General features: G+C 32.2%; 1 protein-coding gene and 1 long non-coding RNA gene across 2 annotated transcripts; one reads left to right on the top strand and one right to left on the bottom strand.

Moving 5' to 3' along the window:
• Nucleotides 1-1801: 1801 nt before the first annotated feature.
• LOC111696471 (uncharacterized) lies at nt 1802-19012 on the bottom strand. Its single transcript, XR_002764093.1, has 4 exons — nt 18176-19012; nt 11030-11106; nt 5237-5322; nt 1802-3039 (listed from the first exon to the last, which is right to left on the bottom strand). It is a non-coding gene; the product is annotated as an uncharacterized LOC111696471 (long non-coding RNA).
• LOC111696470 (uncharacterized) lies at nt 12810-17376 on the top strand. The gene is made up of 12 exons (XM_023466077.1): nt 12810-12903; nt 13040-13114; nt 13175-13242; nt 13389-13453; nt 14390-14538; nt 14743-14865; nt 14918-14966; nt 15410-15465; nt 15655-15702; nt 16028-16071; nt 17125-17168; nt 17229-17376. The coding sequence occupies exons 2-12, from the start codon at nt 13077-13079 to the stop codon at nt 17319-17321; spliced, it is 777 nt and encodes a 258-aa protein (XP_023321845.1). The 5' UTR covers nt 12810-12903; nt 13040-13076; the 3' UTR covers nt 17322-17376.
• Nucleotides 19013-19971: the final 959 nt, after the last annotated feature.

Genomic DNA, 19971 nt, shown 5'->3' with positions numbered 1-19971 from the left:
ACTTTATTAAATCAACAACTGTCGGCCGTGAAAAGCTTTTTTGTGCGTCCTCACTTTTATATGTCAGTATAAGTGCGTCCTCAAACTCCATCAGAGAATAATAATAAATATTGTCAGCTAAAAAAGGACATTTATGACATAGTCACCTTTATATATACTAGTCTAAAAATTTGATCTTAAAAACAGTAGTTTGTATACCTCGTAATATATGTATACCCACCAGCAAAATTAAGATTACACTTTCTAGGTTCGCACTTATCAAGAATTTCTAACCGTGGACATTTTCTTCATTTTAGTTTGACGACAGAATAAGAAAAACATGTTGATGGTCTCAAAACGAAGATAAAGATTTGAAAAACTTAAGTTTTTTTCTCTGACCATTATTAAAGGGACTGTAAGCGTAATTTCATGTGACCCAGTCCACCATCCAGAGATGTCAATGCCCTATATTTACGATACGACTGTACCATTTAGTCCCTTTAGTGCCTCGTCTGATCAAGTATAAATTACAAAAGCATGTTTGTTTATTTTAGCGAAGTGACTTATTCAATTCTTGCTTTTAAGAAATATTGGAGAAATAAATTCACATTTAATATCTTTGCATGCAGCTAGTCTCTTAAAATTACCCTTACAGTCCCTTTAATACTTAATAGTCTTATATTAAGACTCTATAATGGCTTTTATCAGAACTGTCAATACTTCCTCTCTGTATTGTCTCTGGCCAGTTCTAACAATCTTAGTCTCTATATTCTCTGACCAAAGCTGGGAACTTTAGAATGGTGGATATCGGGATTAATGCTTGATCCACTCTTTTTCTTAATCTCCAGATTAAATATTGCTTGTTTTCCTCATGAATTCAATCTCCAGATTAATTTACAAATCGGGATTAAGGATATCACGTTCTAAAGTTTTCAGCTCTGATCTATCAGTACTTGGTCTCTGACCAGTGCTATCAATAATTAATCTCGATATTATCTCTAACCAGTGCTATCAATGATTAATCTCGATATTGTCTCTGACCAGTGCTATCAATGATTAATCTCGATATTGTCTCTGACCAGTGCTATCAATAATTAATCTCGATATTGTCTCTGACCAGTGCTATCAATATTTAGTCTATATTGTCTCCGACTCCTCTGACCGGTACTCTAAATACTTAAGTCTCTATATTGTCTCTAACCAATAGTATCCCTCAGACTGATTAAGATGATAACAATTGCATAAGAAGCCAGACATAGAACATGGATATGCATGTAGACAGATACACAGATAAATAGATAGACATTCAGTCATTTAGATGGACCTGTAGACATATAGGCGAACAGAAAACATGATGAAATATAGACAAATAGACATAAAAACGAACGTAAAACGTGGATTGATTGTTGCTGACGGATAATGACACATTATAGGAGGGAATCACAAAATAAACACGTTGACTGACACTAAATAGAATATACCTACAAATATAAAAATAGACCGTTGCACTTAAAACACTAAAAGATTTGAACATTTAGAATAATGGAGATCGAATTATAAATACATGATAAAGAAAGGTTAACGGCGGTAAACCGGTCAGTAACAATTAAACGAGTGAACGGATATGACATTATAACACAGATAAATGTAATTATAGATCCAATGGACAGATAGACTTTAAGTACATAGACAAGAAAGACACTCGAAAAATAACTAACTATCCGTGCGTGATAACAGACAGGTGTTCACAAAAATCTTCTTTCTGTTAAGTTTATTCTAAAAAACGTGTAAAATATTTCTCATCCAACAGTGAAAATAAAAATTTACTGGATATTATTTATTTCAATTTCCCAAAATTATGAACAGATCATATAACTTCTCATTTTTAAAGAAGCAGGATTTAATTTTTTTTAAATATTTTAAGAATTCTATGAATGGTTTCGGAGAAAAAAAAACAGAAAAATTTTGAAATGCAAGTTTTACCCCCTTCTCCATTTATATTATTAAGATGTCAGTTGGAAAGATTGTTCAACAAAATGAAACCCCTGCAAGTTTTAAATATATTTAGGCTTAATCAAAAAAGATTTTAACTGTACTGTAAAAAGAAAAAAAACTAAGAAAATTGACTAGAAATTAGAAACACAAACAAAATATTTGATTCGAGCATTTAACCTACAAATGCATAATTTTGAATAATTAAAGAAAATTTTTCTTTCTCGATATTTCGGATTTTTTTCTTCTTACTTCTCTCTTTTGTGAAGATACAAGTTGAGTGTAAATAAGGTAATCTGCTGTACAGTTTGTACACTAACAACTATACAACCTACTACCTCATGTACACTACAACCACATGTACAGTGCAGCCACTACAAAACCGTAACAGTCACAGCAACCAGTTGTCTTCTCTTATTGTCACAAAATCACCATTTGGGTATGTGGAGTTGAGAGATAAAATGTCAGAACGAAAACTACATTATTCATCATTCCTTCCTGTCACAATTACCGAGTGTACTTAGGACTTTTTTTCACTGATTATAAAACTTTTCAGGTGATAATTTCGAAATTAAAACTGTTCTTTGAAATAATCTGCGGACTTATCTTGTTAAGTTCTCTTGAGGGAAGAGAGAAATTTACTAATTTTTTAATTGAAATATTTTAAATTTGCTCTGTGTTTCTTCTTCTTAGTGAACTGAATAAAAATATGAAATATGTATCCCTTAAATTTCTTTGAATCCAAGGATAAAAATACAGGTTTTATCGTCAAAGGATCAGGATCGTAGGTTGAGACGACTGGACAGGTTCAGTTGAAGTGAGGATAAAATAGATGAATTGATTAATTGATTGACAGTTGGAAGACGACCAAGCCCCGGTGACACGAGCCTGTGAATAAACACAAGTTCGGATCTACGGGTTAGGGTAGAGTCCAAAATGGCGGATTTTGAATTAAATCCGGTTTCGCGCATTATCCAGAATCAAAATGGCCGACATGGAATCTTCCAGAGAACGAGAAAATTAGGATCACTGGAAAACGATCAGGCGTTCGTTCTGTAGACTACAAATCTGAAATTAATATAATTTAAAACATTTTAAGTTACCAAATTATACAAGTATAAGTATCAAAGATAGTAGTTTAATTGGGGCGGATCCACAAGTGGAATTTTTTGACTAAATTAGATCAGTAGTCAGGTTAATTCTCTTTATAGGAGAGAATTAGTTCAGCTCAGTGCTTCAATTCAAAAGTCTCTAGCCCAGCATTTTTAGGAAATGGAGAATTAACAGTTATGTAATTCGGATTGGAACGTCAGGTTTCTGAATTTGCAAAATAGCTAGAACAGAATAACAGAATATTTGGCATATTTCTCCTTCCTGTTTAAAAAAATTAAAGAAAAAACAAAATAAGAGAAATTTATCTTAAAAGGGGATGTTAGCAAAAATTGAAAAGGGCTAAAGCATGAACCAGTAATGCAATGAAAAGATTGGCAATATTTTTTCTTCTATAAATATAGTTGGAACTATTTTCCAGTTCTAAAAGAAACAAAATTTAAATTTTTAGACACCATTTGGAAGTATGTTCTGGCCCTAAAGATTACTAAAACAACCTTTTTTCTCCAGACGCCAATATTACAGCTACAAAGGGAAGTTTTTTTAAAAATGCTTAAGACGCCATTGGGAACCACGTTACAATCCTAAAGATTACCAGAACAAACACTTTTTAACTCCAGACGCCAAAAAGGAACATTACAGCTTTAACAGGAAGGTTTTTTAAAATTCTTTGTCGCCATGTTCTAGCCCCAGATTACCAAAGCACATAATTTTAACTTCGGACGCCAATGGAAACAATGCTAGGTCTTTAAAGGGAAGTTTTTCTTAGACAACAAATGATTTTTAACTCCAAACGCCAATGGGAACATTTTTACAGCTTCAAGTGGAAGTCTTTTTAAATTCTTAGACGCCAATGGGAACCATGTTCTAACCCCAAAGATTACCAAAGCATAGAATTTTAAATCGCCAATGGGAACAATATTACAGCTTTACAGCGATTTTTTTTATAATTCTTAGACGCCATCGGGAACCATGAACTCTAGCCCCGAAGATCACCATGTTCCAGTTCCAGGGAACAAAAAGTACAGAACTGATCAGAGAATATTTATCCCCCTTATTTAACCGAACCCTCAAGGGAACATTTACCCACCCCTCCCCTTGCTAAGTAAGTACAGCCCTCTAGACGTCTAGTCTGTTTGCTGATTCTCAAGTTTGCAAACCCACTCTCCTGTCTGTCCGTCTGTCTGTTGTGCAAAAATATTTAGCAAGGGGGGGAAACGGGTGGAATTGCTACAGTACAACCTAGATAAAGTTTAAATCTACCTTTAAAAAAGATTTAGAGCAACTTTATAAAGGTTTAAAAATGAGTAATGAATAATGAGAAGGGAGAGGAGGGGTTGTTTAATGTAGATGTATTAGAAGAAGGTTAAATGGATTCGAGGCCTGCACTACAGGGGGCATTGACCCGAGAGAAAGAGAAAATAAACAAATAAACAAAACGTACAAGGAACTGAGAATAAAAACGAATACAAATCTTATCATTGGGTGAAAAATGAACAGATAAATAGAGAAAAGGATGAACAGATTAACATAAAATAAAGTAATCGAATAACAGATGAACAAATCGAAAAATTAACAGGTGAATAGTTGAAAGATGAACAGATAAATAGCCGAACAGAGGATAAGATAAAATAGCCGAACAGTTTATCAGATGATCGGAAGATTAGATGATCAGATGAACAGCCGAACAAATGATCAGATGAACAGACGAACAGATGATCACATGATCGAATATATGAACAGATGATCACATGATCGAATATATGTACAGATGATCAGATGATCATATATAAATAGATGAACAGATGAAAAGATGATCAGATGGTAGGATGAATAGATGAATAGATGAAAAGGTGAATAGGTGAATAGATGATAGGATGATTAGATGGATAAATGACTAGATAGATCATCAGATGATCACATGATCAGCCGAACAGATTAATGAACAAGATATAATTCTAGTGGTAGAGAGTAGGGTTGGGATTTGTCTAAAAACGATCTGAAGTCAACAACTAATCTCTCTCAATTTTGAGAACTACTGATCTTAAGAAATAATTTATAAAATGTATAATTGCTATATAAGAGGGCGAGCAAAGATTTATTTCAATATTTTTAATGAAGAAACTAAAACCTTGCAAAATAGACCAAAATTTACCTAAAAACTGCATTTTTTTTCAAATCGTCAAATCGTCACTTCTTCAATTTCTTCTTCTCTAGATTCATCTTAGTCCGGATTTTCAGCTGAAAAAAAAATTGATTTTAAAGTTTTATTCAGAACACAAGTTTAAATGTTTTTATTAGATGATTTTATATCCTTTTGTTAGACTTCAAGTAAGTATTTTATTTTTGTTCATACACCTCCCAAAAAACCTGTTAGGAATTTTTAAGGGTTTTATCACTTAATTTGAAAATAATTATTTTTGAGAGAGTATCAAATTATTAAAAAGGGGGAGGGGTGAACTTGCGGGTTAATATAAAATTATTCATTTTCAAATTGTTTGAAATATCCAACCCTGTCTTAGGTTTAAAAATAAAGTCCCAGGATATATATTTTATCAATGTAAGCTGAGAGGTCAATGCCCGGGCTTCAAGATAAACTTCATGGTATCAGTTCAAACATAATCAAACATTTTTTAATCGGAATATTCAAAATTAGAAATTTAACTGAACTAGGCCTGGACAGATATTGAAAAACTGTTTCTTTTCAAGCTGAAATTTCTTCTTCGTAATTGTAAAACTCGTAATTTTGCGGATTTTAAAATGTTGACATTTTTTCCCGAGCAACATTAACAATTTCGACCAGACATATTCTTCTCTGGGGTCATGGGACTATTTTCTTCGGATTGGGCCAGTTTTTTGGACGTTTATTGGATACAAACAGACAGACAAGCGAAGTATATATAGATATACAGGGATGAAAATTGTCCTTAAAAAAAACATATTTTGTTTCATTAACTTATATCATTTCATAAAAATCATAATAAGATAGTTTCCCCTCAATTTAACACATTTAAAACTATAAAAGTGTAGTTGGATAATTTTAATGGGCTTGATAAATATCTTAATACTTGCAAAATAACAAGACGCGGTGAATCGCAAAATTTTTGCATGGCAACAATTACTTGTGGCTCCAACGCTTTAAAAACAAGTTGCTCGAGGGCGGGTGGGGCAGGGGAGGCCAAGGGTGCCCCAGAAAAAAATTCCCAGATGTGCGACACCTTTTTTAGGAAGCATTAGGGTTAACCTAGCTCAAATACGAAATTTTGAATTTTAAAATAATTTTCCTAGATAGCCCAGTCATTTTACTGGGTTTCCCGTCATGTTTAGCCTTTAATAACCTTTTCTAACAATTCTCATCTAAATAGGGTTAACTCTGTCAATGTTCAAGGGATTTTGGGAAATCCTTTAACTTGGCTAAAACGATATTTGACACTTTTTCGATTTTTGTTTTTTTGATAGTCAAATATTTATTTAAAGGTGAAAAATCGCGTTTTTTTTACAAGTTTAGGGAATACTGTGTAAGGGATTGGCCAGAAAATCCATTAAGAAAATGTATCTGGAATGCAATTGTCTCCTGAACTCCTCTTGCTTTGCCAAATGATGCAATCTTTAAAAAATAGTTTTTCATAAAAATATGCCCATTCATGTTAAGATTGCACAGTAAAAAAACAAATGTTGAATATCTTCAACGCGTAAAATCTCGGATTAGTGACATTGCTGTTCGGCTATTTAAGTTACAAACTAAAATAATTCACTAAAAGGTTAATAACTCCATGTTCTTTAATGATATTGGAGTTTTGTTTTTGGAACGTTAAAAAGACATCAAAGGGCATCTTTATAATATAAAAAAAAACCAATTTTTTCATAAGTTTCATCATTTGGTCAAGCAAGAGAAGTCGAGGAGAAAATTGCACCAAATTCCTTTTTTAATATATATTTTTTGGACCAATCCCATACACATTGCCTCTAAACTTAAAACCAAGTATGCGCAACATTTCGAAAAATAATGCTAACTACTGAAAAACCAAAAAGAATACAAGAATCCAGGCTTAGCAAGAACCAAGGAGATATTGAATAGAAGGAGGGGGTGATAGGGTTTCCGTACACTTTGCTGTGACGTTTTTGGACTGCTGAAGAACTAGTTTTTGCGTAACAACAATAATAAAGATTGTAAACAATAACACAAATGATAAACAGACATCTGGCGCATCTCATGTTTGTTTACATTTGATCGGCTGTCTTTGTTATTGNCCACCTTAAACATACCTCCCCCCCTTAAACATACCTCCCCTACGGGCCTACTCTCTTCCCAACTGAAAAATGCTGACTAACCGACCACAAACACAGGGATAATTTTTTTTACAGTAAAATAGATTTCAATTCAATTTTATCTTTTTGAATTATATTTTAATAAGGTTAATAGAACTAAATTTTACAAAATAAATAAATTCATCCCTGTTTTCGCAGGGTTGAAATTGCATGATAAATTTGCAGGCAGAATCTTTATGTAGAAAATATATATATATTATATTATATATTATAAATATAATATATTTTTAAAATTGACATTTTATTAAAGAAGAATTATACTAAACATATTCTTTGAAGAAATATATTTATATACATACACAATTTATATGTAATATTTTTCGCGCGTTTAACGGTTTTTATTTTTATGATTGCACTTATTCTAAATATTTAGAAAGCCTGTAAAAAAAGAAAAATAACACAATAAAAAGCATATAAATTATAAATCGATAATTCGTTGCAAAAGTCTGGACGTTGGATGGGTATGTGAGGTATTTGTGAAGGATGTCGAAGTTGTATGATGCGGGGGTGGGGGGGGAGGGGGCAAGTGGCCTTATGTTTAAAAGCATGAATCTCATATCCCTTGCGATTTTTTAATGTATCAGCGTTAAAACCCATTTAATACCAAAGATTATAATTGATTTAAAAATGTACAATTCTTGCGAGTGGGTGGGTGGGGTGGGGGGAAATTTTGTGGGAAGACTTTAATACACACAGAGGGTACTTAAGGCAGTTTTAAAGCGGCCAACTGTCAAACTAAGCTTAACGGAGATATTTTGCCTGTTTTCTTTCAGCCTTACGCCGTCTTATTACCATAAGCTGAAACTTAAATTTACTTGAACATTTGTTTTAAACTTTATAAAACATGAATACATCACGAAGATCGAAAACAACGTACTTCTTAAATAATAAAGATTTCCTAGTTCAGTCTTTCATACTCTCCTTAAAAAAATCTCCAGGGCTAGTTTTAGAAAACTTTATAAGTATAATATTTTAGGGCCGTTATGAAAAGTCAAAGCTCAATTAAGTCTAATTATTGCAAATTGTTACAAAAAAAACAAAATAAATGAGACTTTAATAAAAAATAAAAAAACATTATGAGACAAGGGTTAAATTTTAGATTCTGGAAAAAAAGGATTCCTTAACAAATAATCTCTATATAATAAATCTCTTCGCTCATATGTATATATATATGTTAGCTTGCCAAACGACAGGACCGAATGGGCTAAATTTTTTAGAGGGAACCCAATGGTGCCCGGGAAGTAACAAAAGGCTAAAAAATGCAACATTTTTCTTCAAAAATCTGAAATAATTTTTGAACAATTTTGAACAATTTAAATGAGTTTGTTTGGTTCCATGGTATGAAAAAAGCAGATTTCAAATGAACATAAAATTGACATTATTTTAATGAATAGAATACTTAAATCAAAAATCATTAACAAAGGAACAGTGGAAGTAATTTCAAGTGACCCTTCATATGTGGGTAGTCCAATTCACAACGGTACCTTGTAGTCCTTTGTCTCATTAAGACTAAATTTTAATTTTTCAAATTTCTCAATTTTAATTTTAGTTTGTCAGATTTCAACAAGGTTTAAGAAAGCAATATCCCTCCTCGCTATAAAGGTTACCATTGTATAAAAACTTAAAAGCACGCTGACTGTCCATTTCTGACTGTCAATANGGGGGGACATTTTCGAGGTGGGTTTCTACCAGCTAGAGTGGGAGGGGTGCATAATTGTGCAGTCTGCACAAGTGCAACGACCTCTGGAATGTGCAAAGGGGGAATTGCATGGATTTAAGGTTGCACTGCATACATTTCGCGGAAAGGGGGGGGAGGGACATTTTATGATTAGTAAAATCATTTACTACAAAGTAATAACAAAACATGCAGAAACTCTATAACAGCTTCAGTAGAAATAATCGGGCGCCTTCTTTGATTTCAGAAAAACCATAATAACAAATTAATAATAAAATTTCCAGCTGAACCTTTGTGCAGATTTTTTTTCTAAAATGAATTTTTTAAATGGTCTGAGTCCGGATCCAGTTTTTCTCTTCATGCATCATGGCCTAAATAATGGTCCGGTTTTTATACTTTTCAGACCTGATTCGGATCCGGTTTTATGTTAAGGTCCATGGATCCGGAACTAAAATTTAATTAATTTATATAATCGCGAGTAGGAAAACAATTAAAAATAAGAAAATAAACCCCCAAAACATTATAATGCCAGAACAATTAGGGCTGGGTGTAAATCTTCATAGAAAAAATTGATTTCGTCTTTTAAAAATCCGTTGTTTTAACAATTACTGTTTATTTTCATATTCAAAAAAGATGAGAACAAAACATAAATTGTACAGTATGCCATATTGTACATAATCGGGGGAAAGAGATAAACTAATCTCACGAATTGTCACGTAAGAACTCCGAAATTGCAAATTTTCGACTGATTTGGAATTCTCTACTGAAGCTGTCTTTGTGATCCGTACCAGTACACAGACCGGTCCAGCCGGCCCGTCAGAAGCTGTAGGACCGGCAACCCGGTCCGGGTCAATCAAAGTACGAGGAGAAAACAGGCGGGAAGTATTGGCCCGGCACGTCTGACCCTGACTGAATCGGTCGGACCGGGTCAAGAATTGTCTGACATAGAATGNGGGGGCACAGGAGGATGATGTTAAAACATAATGTGGGAAGGGAAGGGGGGGTTTGCGCACACTTAAAAATTTTACAACCATTTTACAAAAATGTTAAGAGCTTATGAAAATGGTCTCAGGTCAGTGGCCTCAGATGCATTAGGATCGGCCTATAGATTGAGGCCTAAAAATTTATCTTTATCAATTATTTGGGTTTAGTGGAGAGAAATGCGTTATTATACATTTCAGACCTTAGGAAAATAATATATATAAAAAAATATATGATTTGTAAATATTCTTCAGAAACAATGAAGACTTTTTTATTTTATTTTTTTTTTCGCGTCCCCTAACGTTAAAATTCACAGCGATAACAACTCAAAATAATTCCAAAATTAATTATGTTCAATATGGATTTAATTTATAATGGAGAACTATGTACAATAGTACAAAATCTAAGCAGTACAAATGTAAAGCTGGACAACTTATAACAAATCAGTAAAGCATTACAACATTAAAGTAATACAACATTAATGTAGTACAGCATTTAGGTAGTACAGCATTAAAGTAGTACAACATTTAAGTAGTACAACATTAATGTAGTACAGTATTTAGGTAGTACAGTATTAAAGTAGTACAACATTAAAGTAGTACAGCATTTAGGTAGTACAGCATTAAAGTAGTACAACATTAAAGTATTACAACATTGTAGTACAACATTAAAGTAGTACAACATTAAAGTAGTACAGCATTACAGTAGTAAAACATTATAGTACAACATAACAGTAGTACAACATTAAAGTAGTACAACATCATAGTACAACATTAAAGTAGTACAACATCATAGTACAACATTAAAGTAGTACAACATCATAGTACAACATTAAAGTAGTACAACATTATAGTACAATATTTCAGTAGTACAGCTGCACAGCAAATTGTTCAGTTAATTCAGGATTATTTAGTCGCGTACAGCAAAGAACAAATTAATTAAATTAAACTAAATAAAAAATACCTTTTCTGGCTTTCCCAACAATCCCGCATCTTAAATCATTCATAGACAGTACACCACATTGAGAAAATCCTCCAAATCTGAAACATATTAGATATTATGATCGTTCCATAATTTTTTTTTAAAGAGATTGAAAATACGTGTATTTCATAATACATGATTTTCTTATAATATAGGAATCCTTGAATATTATTACGATTTAATGGTTTAGATCGTTAATACGGAAAAATATCAATAAATCCGAATTTAAAATTTTCTCTCGTTTTTTTTCAAAAATACATTATTAATTCCTGTGTGAAAATATTGATGACTTTTAAGATAAATTTTTTATTAACATTTAAATATATTATATAATAATAATGTTATTTTTCGTACTCTTTGTATTATATCGTTTCAGCTATTGATTTCTCTTTGTCTTTTCTTCATAAGAAAATTGCATGAAATCAAATTGAATCTTTTCCAATGAAACTTCTGGCGTATATCTGAATAAAATCATGTCCGTACAACAGTGTACAGTATTGTAAAAACTGGTTTCGCGTATTTTCAGATGAAAGTTTCGGCCATTTTCTCATTTAACTTGAAAGTATTGGATACACGAGGATTGTTGAGGGTTAAACAGTAACTGCAGCTGGGCCTGGAGAAAGATGGCGCTAGCTGCAAATCTGCGCAGCTGCAGTTGCACTTGCAATTATTTCGCACGCCTAGAAAACTGGGTCAAAACATGGAGTTTCTACAGTTGAAGGGATACATTTCATGGCTTAAAACTGTTTAACTTTAATTCATTTGGTTGAGATCACAAACCCATGGTATTTAAAAAATCTTTTTATGCATGGTTAACAACATTTTTTATTTTTCACGCAATTTATGTCCAACCGAAATATTACTCCGCGCAACCCCCAGAGCTAGGAAATATATTTTACTAAATTAACTTTCTATTTTTAAAGTCTATTTTAACTAATTTCAAAGAGAGCTATTGTTAGATTTTTTTATCTTATATTTTATATTTTAGTAAAATAGTTCCAGAGAAGGACTATTCATGCAACATTATTTTGAGGAAAAACTAAGAAAGAAACTTTTGAATGAACGAAAAATTATATTTATACTTTTTCTTAAAACATCACTTCAATTTTCTTGTAAAATTGCGCTGTAACATCCCCCCCCCCTCATTTAAAGCCTCCATTGTTCGCTAAATGCTAAATTAATTCAAGTTTTTCATGAAATGCTCACATAGTAACAAAAAAAACTTATCCCCAAATTAACAAAATTTGCCAACACGAAGAATTCTCCCAAAACAAAACTTTCTTTTAATTCTTCTCTCACATTTCTCTGAATATGGTTGCTAAGTTGAATATAAATTGCAGCNTCAGTAGTTTGCTCTCCCAGTAAAGTACAAGATAGCAAAAAACAACCAGTGAATTCTGTTCAGTCTATAAAACAAACAATAAGCTATTATAAACAATTATTAAATTATGAAAATACAATTGGAGTTTTTGTAATTTTTGGTCAAAACATATTTAATCTGTTGCTTTCTAGTGGAGATGGGTTAAAAACAGCTGACAGAATTTAAAACGAATTGTTCACTGGCCGATTTATAATTTGAAAAAAATAGATATATAAAAAGGAACTGGATACTTTTTTAATTTATATCATTAGTTAAAGAAATTTAATCTTTAGGAGTACATTTTGAAAAAAAAACATAAAAAACATCAAAATTGTGGGGGGCGGCTTTTGATTTTCGAAAACAGGATTTGGGAACTGATTTTTTAAAAAATAATTTGTTTGCCCTTAGTAGAGGGGTGGATAACTCTATTTTAGAATTATTCTCACTTCAGAATTAAACTACAAGAAAACAAACAATAAAACAGAATATTGTAAAGGTAAATTTTTCATATTTTCTTAAAAATGTTAAGTTATATTAAACTAAATATTTGGCCTTGTCAAGAATAAAGAAAAAAAAATCTTTAAAATCTTGATATTTTATTTTCACATATTTGATAAAAAAATAACTATTAGGATGTACTTTTTAATGAGAGCTCGATACTTTTGAAAGATGACACGAGGAAGTAATGGACATTATACAAATGGAAGGTGAATTTTTTAAATCATTTCATCGCATTTTGAACTGTTTTTATCAAATAATAATTTCAGAAATGGCCAAAGTAAACTCCATTTTACGACACAAACTCTGATTGAAAAAGTGGTAGAGCAAAGAGTAGGTAAAATGTCTATGCTTCAATCCAAATAGAAAAGTGAACTAGAGCTAAAAATTATAAATAATTTCCTTGAAAAATTAAATTATTTTCTTATTATTTAAAAAAAATAATATTTTCGTGGAAACATAAATTTTCCTTATTTATAACAGATGCTGAGGACTCTAACTGGCAGCCAAATCAAAGTCCGGACACTATAAGAAACCAACTTTTTAAGGTACAGGGTGTCCCAAAAACATGGGAATTCAGTGACAAATTTGATATCGTCTTTATTATGAATTAGCATTGTAACACCTGATTACAAAAGCGATAATATTATTATGTCTGCTAGAGTTTATTTTATGAAAGGGTAAAAGACTGAAAAGATGTGTCAATAATGTCTCCACATGATGAACAGTAAAGACTATACAAGTTTACTATGTTAGTTTACTGCAATTTTCTTGTTTTACTAAGTACACCCGTATGCAGTCAAAGCATAAACAAACAAAATGTGAACATAGCAGACGAAACTCTTACAGATTACAGCTTTCTCAGTAGGTATCACTATACTAAATCAAAGAATTATTTTAAAAGACGACATTGAATTCGTCACTGAATTCCCATGTTTATTGGGACACCCTGTATAAGCAGAGGTAAAAAATGCTAAGCTAATTACCCTTCCACCCTGGTGATTTAATTTATGCTGTGGAGCACAGCCTAAATTTTTTAATCTACTAATCTCTGGTCAAAACTTTTGAACAGGATACACTTAGATACACTTAGATACAGCAACATAACTAGAAATCCACTGCTCAGACTTTAAATTTGAGCAGGATACACTTAGATACAGCAACATAACTAGAAATCCACTGCTCAGACTTTAAATTTGAACATGATACACTTAGATACAGCAACATAACTAGAAATCCACTGCTCAGACTTTAAATTTGAGCAGGATACACTTAGCTACAGCAACATAACTAGAAATCCACTGCTCAGACTTTAAATTTGAGCAGGATACACTTAGCTACAGCAACATAACTCGAAATCCACTGCTCAGACTTTAAATTTGAGTTTTGCACATTTAATTAGGATGTAATGTTTTACCCAAGGGTTATTTAAAGAAGGGTTACAAGATAAAATGTAGTTTGTTCTATATTCACTCTTGATTCAGGAAGTTCTCGATGGAGTTGCCAGCCAACAACATGGTCCGCCACAAAATGGTTTTCACCGACAAAATGGAACAGAAAATGGCCAAATCGAGACTGTAGATAATTGCAGAGATAACAGAACAACTACATCATGGCTTTGTAATCCCTTCAGGTAAGGTTAACGCAGTGCAATAATTTTTGTATTTAATAAGCGAAATTTCTCTTATTTTTTTGAAAATTCAAGAAAGTTAAGCGATCAACTAGAGATCTTAGAGAATCATTAATTATAATTTTGGAACCTTTCGGTTAAGAACAAATGAAGAAGGAGAAACTTAGCTAAGGCCCTAGTTGATTAATGAAGAAGAAACATTTTCAGGTCTTCTGTGCGAACACAAAGCAGGGAAGATATAAGGTTTAATGGACATTCAGATGCCCCCCAACATGTTCCCAATCCCAATATGGCTAATGGTTGGGACCCAGCACATACTTGGAATAACAGGTTTGGTAATAATAAAAAATTCAAATGTTATTTTAAATTTTTTATTATTCAGGAGGTTTTCTTCCACAAGTTTGCAACTAATACAAATGTTTGGATCACAGGTATTTTCATTTGCTAATGGATTTTTAAAAGGAGTATTCCTTTAAAAGTGCCCCTATATTCAGGGGCGGCTTGTGATATTTTCCATGGGGGGGGGGGATAATAGAATAGCTTGGGCTTGGAAGGTGGAAAATGTGTTAGCAATATTTAAATTTTCATGAAAAATATTAAAATAAAAATTTAAGGGCCGCTCTCTGTTCTTGCGCTCCTATTTTTTTCAATGGGGGGTTGATGTTCCCCCCCCCCCAGCCAACTCTGCCAATATTTGCAATGAGGAACACACCCTTAAATTCAGACAGAGGGAAACTTTTCCTAAGAGCCTAAGTGAATTGTGTCAAAAGCATTTTTTTACCAGCTAAATTAATATCTGGGTATTAGGAACATTTTTGATCAGAATAAACAATAATTGTACTTCTATTTTATCCATAGCCTTATATTTGCGCAGAACATGTACGGAGGGACTGTGCAGTGTGGAGATATTTCTTTATCCAGAATCAGAAGGTACAATTTTAAGCACAAATGTTACGAGCTACATTATTCGATATAAAAATTCGACATAGCGAAATATTTACAAAAATTAAAACCTATTGCCGAAACTGAGATGGTTTCATTCAGTTTTTATATTGCTTGTAATGTTATCAATGAAAAATCGAAATTTCTGAATTAAAAAAATCCTTTCACTTGTTTCAGCCAAAATTCGCCAATCAATCTGTCAGTGCAAACAAGAAATGATGATAGGTGAGAAAGATTTCAGATCTACCTATAAATTTCTGAAATGCCCTACTGGGGTGGTCCTAAAAAATCATAGAATCATGGCATATCAACGATAGCACTTCGAATTCGGCACTCTCTTATTCATAACCCTAAACTGGTTAGTGAGGGGGGGGGGAGGGGGGCAGGAAAGAAAAAATAGTTTATCTGAGGAAGGGGGGGGCCAATTTTCAAGGAAAGCCCAATTAATTTTTAAGCTCAGCTAGCGGCTAGAGTATTTTTTTAATACTTTAGGTTGAACATAAAAATGATGAAGATCTTGAAAATAATTAATTTTTTTTAAACTATATAGATCTGATGAAAATTCTTCCACAGATCGAGAACCGCAAAATTTAGGTATTTTAGCTAAATATTAATAATAATGTGTAGCATGAGAGGATTGTAGGGGGGGGGGGGGATTAAAGTTGACGCCCCCTCCCCCCTCCACAGAGCAAGAACCGCAAAATATAGGTATTTTAGCTAAATATTAATAATAATGTGTAGCATGAGAGGATTGTAGGGGGGGGGGGGGATTAAAGTTGACGCCCCCCCCCCTCCAACTAAGAGACACATTTTGCTAATCTGATTTGAAATGTTGTGATTGAATTTTAAAGTAATACAATTTAAAGTTTAAAGAAAATATCAATTCCATTCCTGTAAACAAAAAAATAGAGAGATTCTTTTGTGTTACTTCCCGACCACTACCCCTCTCTTTACCTCTTTTAATATTTGCAATTTTCTGACACGTAGTTCAGTTATTGTGCAAGTTGTTCTAAATTAAACCAACTGATATAATATTATCCGATAAACTTTCAAATCCATTCACAAGTACAGTCGTCTAGACACCAATGTGTTGCCAGTGTATACTGCAAACTCTCATAGAAAACTATTGCAAAGATTTCTGCTAGAAAGGACTTGGGTCAAAAAAGGACTTGGGTAAAAAAATTGTTATGTTTTGTTTGATAAAAAGTAAGTTGTGATGTAAAGCAATTTCCAGAGCGCATCGCGCAATTCTCTTTCTAGTGATGATTATAACTTTACTGTGCTTATATTCAAAAATTTTATTTTTCAAAACTTATCTTTATTTATGTCCAAGATGCTGTTTTTTAATAAAATTATAAAGAAGAATATTTAATATATTTCTTTGAATAACAATGTTTTTTTGGTTGGGTAAATTTAATAATGACAATAATAAAATGTTTAATCACGATTGGTATCAAAAATATTCCTTGAATTTTTTATTATTTTTAAATTTTAATAAGCAAAAATATTTTTTTAAGTAGAATTAGTTTGTATTAATCCAAAAAGATTTCAGTGAGTAACTATTTAAATTGAATATTCTTTTTTGATCTAATTAAACTTTTTTATAACAATGCAATCTCGGCTTTAAATTCTTTTAACTCTTTTAAGGAGTTCAAAGCAGAAGAACTAATGTCAGACAAATCTCTGAAGAGGTACTACCTTTAATAAATTAAAATAAATTTATCTTTTTTAATATTTTAATAAATTGTTAGAGCTCAAGCAGTGAGGGGGGTCAGTCCCATTGGAAAAAGAAAATGGTGACAAACAGTCAGCAAGAACAAGAAAACCAACAAAACAAAAAATAAATTTGAATAAAAACATAAAACCGAAGGGAGATGCACAATAAATATTATCATTATTTTCATTAATTATCTTGAAATTCATACAAAAATTGCTAAAATATGTAATATTTTAGCTATTGAATACTGTACTATAATCATAGAATATTAAATTATGCTATGATACCATTGCAAGATGCAGTGTAAAATATGATAAAAGATGCCAGGATAAATCGATAACAGGATATAAGGATACCAGGATATAAGGATACCAGGATATAAGGATACCAGGATATAAGGATACCAGGATAAAAGAATAACAGGATAAAAGGATATCAGGATAAAAGGAACGAAGATACAAGGATGCTGGATACCAGATTACAAGGATACTTGGATACAGGGATACCAGATTGCAAGGATGCTTGGATACAAGGATACAGGGATATCATATTACAAGGATACTTGGATACAAGGATACAGGGATACCAGATTACAAGGATACTTGGATACAAGGATACAGGGATACCAGATTACAAGGATACTTGGATACAAGGATACATAAATCGTTCTCTAGGACGGACCCTGCTAAGATACAAAGATAAATAATTAAGTTGCAACGCATGAAGAGTATGTTCTCTAAACACAGCTGATATCCCATTACAGTATTTCACTCAAATTTAAGAACTAATTGATATTTAATGGCTTGAACAATTCGTAGTTGATATATTAAATACTGTTAAGATGTATTCTAAATTTCTTAACTTCATAGATAACTTTAATAACTTAGTTTATTAATGACAAGAGTTAAAAATAAAACCGTGTGTGCAGATGTAGGTCAGTAACCCCATCCGACCTCCAAACTAATTTCTTTCTATTTTTACCTTAAATCCTTGTTTTCAAGGATTTTCTTGTAAAAGTGAATGGAGGGAAGGATGAGGAGGGTATGCAGACATGAAACACAAGTATCAGGAACCGTACTTCCTGCCTGAATTGTGCTTTAACAACCAGTAACAAGCCACAGGTTCAGTAGAATTCAACTGACTAGTGAAGCTGCTTAAACTTCTTTAGGCTTAGCTTCCAGCCGGTTAGGGGTAAATTTTATTAAATTTCAATTTGCAAATTTCTAGACATTATTTTACCCTTTTATTGTGAAAGTGTGTCAAAATAATATATTTATATATTTTCCCCCGAAGCACGTATCAGACAAAATACGAGGGAGAAAATGCTGCGATGCCAGCGCCACCATACGATGTCTGGAGCAACTATCTTATCACACGGGGGAATAGAATATAACAGGACTTCTTCAACCATTTCAATTGTATGATTATTGGGTCCGATCTTTACAAATGAGCAATTATTAAACATAACTAGTTTTTAATGTTCCGGCCTTTTGAACCACATCAAGAATATTAATATGACATACTTAATGTGGTACATTTATAATTTTTATGATTACATGGTTTAAAACTGCAGATCAGAAATATCACGGAATCATCTAAAAACGTTAAGGTCATTGATATTGTAGTTTGGAAAGGCAATGAGTACAAGTCCTCTGGCTTACTCTACAGAGTTCAGAAAAGTGTCTGGCCTCTGAAAAGTGTGTATATATTATGTATATACATATAAGGTATGTGTGATTCGAGCTATAGCTGTGAGAGCTGTGAGTATGATAATATATGTAATTGTCATTATCAAAAATAATTATAAATATTCAAAATTTTGATATCAATAATGTATATTAAGGACGATCTGTATCCAGGGGCGGATTGCAGTCTTTAAAAATAGTTTTAAAAGTTTTTTTAAACAAGAATGATTTGACCAAAAAAGTATTAAGCTAGGGAACTATCAGTTAAAAAAACTATAATCTTCTTTTTTCCTTTGTGGGTAATCATATGTTCTGTAACCTGTTAACCAAAGTAAACTAAATTTTGAGGAAAAACTGGAAAAAAGCCGAATGTGCATTGTTACTTAGCCGGTTTGAGGTGGGCATACCATTACCCCCCCCCCCCTGGGTGAAATTAGGTGGGGGTTGTACCCCCTCTGGATTTTTACAAAGTTATTTTTCATTAAAACTGTAATTATTATTTATATATGTATATAAATGATAAAGTTTACTTGAAAGTGATCACACTGTAAAAATAAAAATATATTTTAGGAGTGAATAATTTTTCACCAATTTGAGAGGAACATTTTCAAGTAATAAATACTAATGTATTTTTTAATTCTAAGAAAAATTTACAAAAGACATTTTTTGATAAAATCAAAATTGACAATAGCAAATGGCCTTTTGTGATAAAATAACGCTAGTAAGAGTGTTTTTTTTTAAAAAATATGTCGATATGGCCATATTTAACGGAAAAACCATTTTACAAAAAAATGAGTAATAGCCTAATTGGAGCTGAAAAACTAGGGAATTTTGTGATTTTCCTAATTGTATCCACTTTAATGATCCTAGATCGCATGTTTGAATATTTTTACAAACTGTTACCGCGTAGAAGACGAATTTTTTCATACCCATCTCGACATATTTTCGGACACATAGCCATTTGCGATGGCCAGTTTTGATGCTTTTTGTAAATTACAAAATAACCCAAGTTTTCCGATATGCTGTACTCGGCATATCAGGAATATACGCATTATTCAAAATGTATAAAGTTATTATCGACCACTGAAACTT

Source organism: Eurytemora carolleeae, unplaced genomic scaffold (assembly GCF_000591075.1).
Source record: "Eurytemora carolleeae unplaced genomic scaffold, Eaff_2.0 scaffold6, whole genome shotgun sequence".
In the NCBI taxonomy this organism is placed as follows: Eukaryota; Metazoa; Arthropoda; class Copepoda; order Calanoida; family Temoridae; genus Eurytemora; species Eurytemora carolleeae.
The sequence above is the reverse complement of the archived record's forward strand: the minus strand, read 5'-3'. Positions and strand labels throughout refer to the sequence as shown.